Source organism: Sphaeroforma arctica (assembly GCF_001186125.1).
Source record: "Sphaeroforma arctica JP610 unplaced genomic scaffold supercont1.969, whole genome shotgun sequence".
NCBI classification, from domain to species: domain Eukaryota; class Ichthyosporea; order Ichthyophonida; genus Sphaeroforma; species Sphaeroforma arctica.
In genome coordinates, this window is record NW_014039589.1 from 17,913 (window position 1) to 24,362 (window position 6,450).

The 6,450-nt window shown below is 37.0% G+C and overlaps 3 protein-coding genes across 3 annotated transcripts in view; 2 read left to right on the top strand and 1 right to left on the bottom strand.

Moving 5' to 3' along the window:
- The window catches only part of SARC_09488 (hypothetical protein), a 2,210-nt gene extending 983 nt beyond the window's left edge, over positions 1–1,227 (top strand). The window contains exon 2 of the mRNA XM_014296494.1: positions 464–1,227. Coding sequence (XP_014151969.1) covers positions 464–631 — 168 coding nt within the window. The 3' untranslated portion in view covers positions 632–1,227. The remainder of the gene's footprint in view (positions 1–463) is intronic.
- Positions 1,228–2,570: 1,343 nt separating this feature from the next.
- On the top strand, positions 2,571–3,862 carry SARC_09489 (hypothetical protein). Its single transcript, XM_014296495.1, has 2 exons — positions 2,571–3,148; positions 3,662–3,862. The coding sequence occupies exons 1-2, from the start codon at positions 2,708–2,710 to the stop codon at positions 3,827–3,829; spliced, it is 609 nt and encodes a 202-aa protein (XP_014151970.1). The 5' UTR covers positions 2,571–2,707; the 3' UTR covers positions 3,830–3,862.
- A 9-nt stretch (positions 3,863–3,871) lies between these two features.
- The window catches only part of SARC_09490 (hypothetical protein), a 4,389-nt gene continuing 1,810 nt past the window's right edge, over positions 3,872–6,450 (bottom strand). Inside the window, exons 2-6 of the mRNA XM_014296496.1 lie at positions 6,196–6,246; positions 5,716–5,768; positions 5,491–5,536; positions 4,990–5,158; positions 3,872–4,677 (exon numbers count right to left, since the gene is read on the bottom strand). Coding sequence (XP_014151971.1) covers positions 4,519–4,677; positions 4,990–5,158; positions 5,491–5,536; positions 5,716–5,768; positions 6,196–6,246 — 478 coding nt within the window. The 3' untranslated portion in view covers positions 3,872–4,518. The remainder of the gene's footprint in view (positions 4,678–4,989; positions 5,159–5,490; positions 5,537–5,715; positions 5,769–6,195; positions 6,247–6,450) is intronic.

A 6,450-nucleotide genomic window follows, 5' to 3' on the forward strand; every position in this document is an offset into this window, starting at 1 on the left:
TTCATATAATCATATAATCATCCTATTATTACTACTATTATTGTAAGTACTTGTTTATATCCATGTCCATATATACATATTTATATAGATATATATATATATATGTGTGTGTGTGTTTATATATAAATATATGTGTATGTGTGTTTGTGTGTGTACGTGTTTGTATATGCATAGATATAATATGTATAAAAGTATATTTATATTTATATATATATATAAACAAGTGTGTGTATACGTTTTGTATTGTCTTTATATGTATATATCCTGAAGCATATTTGTACACATATATATATATATAAATGTGTGTTTGTGTGTGTTTGTGTACACACCCGTGTGCGTGTCGGTGTGTTTATGTATATATATATATGTATATGTATATACTGTGTTTAGAAAATATACTCTTACTTTTCTCTGTGTGCACAGAATATCCATAGCCTCATATCTATCGTTTTTATGGTTGCAGATCACCATCGCGGACATTGCCATGCGTGAGATTATAGGTTGGTTTAAGGACGACATGCTCGAAGATATCCCAGTCGACTTCTTCGACACTTACCCCAATTTGACCCAGATGTATAAGAATGTGACAGAAGATCCTAAGCTCAAGAGTTACTTCGAAAAGATAAATTAACTGGACTATGGAATGGTGAGAATAATCACCTATTTGAGCGCCTTGTCGTCAACACGTGAACGCCCTGTGGAGTCGTGTGATATTTTTCAACTTTCGTAAGTAAAGAATTGTTAATAGCTTATTCTGCAAAGAAAGGTTTTTATTTATTTATTGCAATCATTGCGTATGAATGGTAAATAATTTGGTCTCCTGGCATTATAAGAATACATATATGTAGTTTGGGATGTAGTGACAAGTTGCTAATGAAACTTTTTACAAAGCACGAGACAATGTCGATCCCCAGCCAACCGAAGTATACCAAGGGGAAGCTAATATCCAAGATACTAGGCAATAATACACAAGTTTAAGTAGTCCTTCATACGGCATGCGGCAGAAAATGAAATGCGACTGCTTTTTTAAAAAGAAACAACAAGATGAGACCGGTGAGGTGCTGGAACAACAGGATGCAAACATCGATGCCGGGGCTAGAGAGGAAGAAGCGCAATCGACGTAAAGTCTTTGTTTTCGCAGAAATGAATTTTAATATTCATACAATAGAAACGATCCAGGGACCCAATTGTTGAAAAATCGAATAAACAATTTAGTTGTTTTCAGGCTATCATATTAAAGTTAAAAGTTGTAACATATTTTTGTAAAAAGAAAGGACAGTTAAAAGTTGTAACTTAATTTTGTATAAAAAAGGACACCTTTTTTACCTATATAAGCCATTCTCAAATTCAGCGGGTGCAATATTCAGGTCAGTGAGTATATTTAATTTGTCCTGTTTTTAGGTGCCAACTACAAAATGCTAATTACCAAGTGTCAAGCTGAACATTTCTGAATTCTGATTGACCAAAATTCATTTTAGCCCCAAATTTCGAAACTTATAGGGCAGCTTTTCAAATGCATATTTATAACTTTTATATTTCAAAAGTAACAGTTAAAGGTTTAACATTTTTATTTACAGTGACCCCATAACTTTATGAGGCTAGTTTTCAGGTCTCTAATTTAAAATTAAAAAATAGAAATCTATTTTCGAATGAGTGAATAGAATTGGGAGTATTAAATCCGCTACTCCCGATTATTTCGGCATTTCTATGATTCATACATATTTATGAACATATTTATCTTTCGAACTATTCCCGAGTATTTTAGCGCGCTTTGTAGATTTTTGAAATATTGGCCATGATTGTCTATAATCAAATTCGGGTTGTTTGCAATGCATAATTAGTAAATTACTGCACATAGTCTTCTAAATTGTATGTTATTTGACTGTTTCTAGTCTAAAGAAGGCTTTCAGAACTTTCACACCGGTCGAAATAATTTCGGGACTAGAGCCAATAAAATCGTAAGAAATATATTCAAATTGTTTACACCGGCGCATATGGCAATTTTGTGTTTTTTTTATGTTTCATTTGTTTTTGGTTTTTTAAAAACAAAACAAAAGAGAAAAAAAAGGCTATGCTGTATAATTATAAGTAATATGTAAATAAATACTCTGAGTATATATGTGATTATTTTTTTTAATTGTATGTACGTAGATATATCATCATCGGGACTTTCGGGACTTCGGCCTTCGCGGCTGCGCCGCTAGGGGGGTAAATAAAAAAAATAAAAAAATATGCTGCTTTGCAGCCATTGCAATGTGCACGCCACTTCGGAATATCGGATTTTACGAATGGCCACGGGAACCTATTTATTTATTTATAGAAAAACAAAAGCTAATACATATTTAGCCAGCCTATGTAGCAATATTCATAGCCTCCTCGAGAAATTGTACAAATATTTATTTCCTGTTTTTTTTTAGATTGTGTGACCTCAGTGTCGCCGTGTTCCCTCTGGGCCCTGGGCCCTGAGGGTCTGAGGCTAATAATTTTGTTTTGTATTTTATTGAAAAAAATGATAAGGGTTTTTTTTATGTTTTTAAAATAAACAATACAAACAACAACATAGCTTTCTAAATAAATTATAAATTCAACAACGATAAAAAATCAGAAAATTCGCATGTAACAGGGGGACAAACTATTTAGTATAAACAGAGTACTGATTGCTAATTTGAACACAACTCGCAATATATTTTCAGCAGGATACAACAGAATGTCGAGCAATATAAAACTAACATATTTTGATTTCAAGGGTCGCGGTGAACCCATCCGTGTCGCCTTCGCTTATGGTGACGTGCTTTATGTTGACAACCGGATCCAATACAAGGACTGGCCTAGCGTCAAAGCAACCACGCCCTTAGGACAATTACCAATTCTCGAAGTGGACGGTAAGGTATACACTCAGGGATTTGCTATTCTGAGATATGCGGGCAAGAAAGCCGGCTTATATCCTAGTGATGAACTGGAAGCTTTGCGCGTAGACGAGGCATTGCAGGTCATCGAAGAATCATTTAACGCAAAGATAGGCCAGAGTATGGGTATTCAGGACGCCGAAGAGAAGAAGGCTTTCCGTTCGAAACTGGTGACTGAAGTTTTACCACCTTATGCGGCAAAGCTGGATGAGTACTGCGACGGCGGCTACTTCGGCAACAGCGTATGTTTACTATCCTTAATTTTTGTATCTTTGTTCTTGGCTCATGTATGAATGTATATAAGCTGCTGCTCGTGGGTAGCGGTAGGGCTGCCTATTCTCTATGTAGTGGTCAAAATCATAGCTTGCACGTGTGTTTGATTGAAGGAACACGATAATGTATGCTTTTTGGTCACATATATCTGCAGTCTGCATAGCCGCAGCAGTCATAACAATAGTTACGCAACGTTTGTCCGTGCATTAATCTTCATTCGCACTTGTGTCTATTTTCATTTTTTTTTTGATCAAATCATTTGGTATTGCTATATCCAGTTCCTTTTTTAAAAAGTAACTATATATTTACAAGCCTTGGGAGTTTATATTTATACATATTATAATTATGTATTTGGTTATATATTAATATATATATATGTTTATGCATATATGTATATATTTGGTCGTTTAGAAAAAATGTCTATACTTTTTTCTGAATGTCCAGAATATAAACGCTGACATACATCGTTTGTATCGCTGCAGATCTCTATCGCGGACATTGCCATGAATGAGATTATCGTGTGGATCAAGTCAGGCATGCTCGAGGATATCCCTGCCGACTTCTTTGATGCGTACCCGAACTTAACCCAGATGTACAAGAATGTTACGGAAGATTCTAAGCTCAAAAGTTACTTCGAGAACAGAAAATAAACATATTTTGGAATGCTGGGAATATCCACCTTGTTTGAGTATGCTGTCGTCAACACGCCATCACCCTATAGCGTAGTTTATTCTTTTAACATATGTATCAGACAAGTTTTCACAACACCTGCTTTTTCATTTATTTGTTTTGCAATGGTGGCATATGCATGGTAATCTAGTAGAGCAACGAGTGCTCTTAGGCCTTATATGACCAATATATGTATATAAATCGGGTAAAAGTTGTCAACTGATAGAACAACGATAAAGGGTGCTGCAGTGCACGAGATAATTGCATTTCAATTCGAAGATTTTTAAACACCACCGGTATACCAGGATATTTTTCAGTTTAAAGCACGAAGTGTGATAATTCCAGACTGTATACAATGATATAATGCTTATTACAGTGACCACTTTTATCGAAGTCTTTACCGAAAGGCATGCTACAGTTAGTAGGAGCCCGGTTCCCACTGCCTAATTCGTCGAGCACAAGTGCGTGCTGTACCATAGCATCCCTATAGCTGCTCTCTGTTCCTGAACAGTGCCTCTGGACTCCCAGGAGACAGGGTATATATCTACTGTTCAATAGCACCAGCCACCAACCATTACACTAGAGTTGCAATTCGCAGAGAGACCACATCAAATAAGCCAACCCTGTCAAAATTAACCTCGCGTTGAGACGCGGGCAGTCCACATAGATATTAACTCTGCTTCTTGTTATTTGAAGCCCTGTTCTGTAAACCCTTTGGTGGCGAACGCTTGCCGGACTTTGGCATCAGGCAATAAACAGTGATAGCTCCGAATACCCAACCTATGCCAAAAATGAACATCCAAGCGGCAGGAGAGGCTTTCCAAAAGTTCTGTATAGATGATATGAGTTCGAACCTTGATTGGTAAACATATATTAAAGGGCCGGTACGCATACAAGAAAAGAATACGAAGACAGCATGACGATTAATATACTGCACTCGGAAAACCGACTCTCTTCGTCACTACGTTACAGAGGCAGAAACCTGCAAATCCACCCATGCATCGATGTATCTGAGGGGGTAAGGCATTTACACTACCGTTGTCAATCAATACAAAAATATACTACAATTAACACTATCCTAGCGATGAACGAAGATTACGCGTACACTACAGAGCTTCATGTAGATACGTATCCGACATACATTGACATTCACGGGAATTTGCGTAACAGGCTCCATGATTTTGTCGAAGACCGATGGTTCGGTAGGCACAGGCGAGCCCTCTCCCTCCTTGTAACCACCCGTGGCAAATGCTGTCATCTCCGCAATCTCACGTTTGTTGGTGTACTCGTAAGCTTGGCCTGCAGCGAGCCTTCACATAAAGAAAAAATTCGGAAGGATACGTAAGCTGATTTTACTCCAGTATAGATGTACTTCGAAATTGGACGATCCAGCCTTTCCGGACGACCTAAAATAAAAGCTCCATAAAATCATAATGAAGTGAGATATAGGCCGCGGATAGACGTCATCGCTGGAACACACCGCAACTGGTAAGTGATCAACTCAAGCAGCTGAACACACATTATATTGCATCAATATTCTGTAATTGAGTGGGCATAAATATGCCATCAACTCATACTCGTCAAATCTGAATATTCTGATAATGACCAACAATAGCTGAGAGAACCACCGACAAAAACTTACATCTTCAAGTTGGGGAAGCCGGTGACGCCAAATCTTTTGCACGTATCTGTTTTGAATCATTCAATGAGATGAGAAGACAGGGAATGATCTAAATCGATATCCAAATAAAAAGATACCAGGTACATACTCGTATACGCGAGCTGGTGAAAACATGCAGACCATGGTGAGTAAGAGGTGGAAACGTAGAGATTGCAACAAACAATCGAAGCAAATAGTTAGACTTACCTATGCCTTCGCCGACGCAGTCCACACTGGCAATATTGATATTTCCGGCAAGTCTGTGGATTAGACATGCCAATAACATCGATATTAATATAGTAGGCTGAAGTTGATTCAACTGTAATGATTGCTATTGACCTCAGTCAGCTTGCTGTCGACAGACTTGACACAGAAATGAAAATAACGATTGAAGCACATTTCGACCGTGATACATTCTAAGAAGTTGAAATATCAGAACGGATCGAGATTTTTGACCCCCAGGCTGTCAGTTTAGTGTATTGTCATACTAATGCCAGACAAGTGAGAGATGGCAGCCTACCCGTGCATATACTGAACAACGACTCGCGCTCTTTGCAATGGAACAATCAAACGATATGAATTGTAATACATTCGCGTTGACGAGTCTTTCGGTAACAGTGGATACAATTGAAACAATGAAAATACGCACACATCCTTCTGTAAAGTCTTTTACGTGTTGATACTTACTGGTCCGCCATAGTCTCCCAATCCGGTGCCATTTTCTTACAGTGCCCACACCTGACAAGTAGAGAGACACGGAAACAAAAAATGTTATATATATATATATATGTATGTATATAGCTGTTGCAAATATATATACATATACATATATATATATATGGATATGTATATGTATATGTAAATGTATATATATATATATATATATGTGTATATATATAAATATTAATTTTATGTGTACATATATATATATATATAATAATA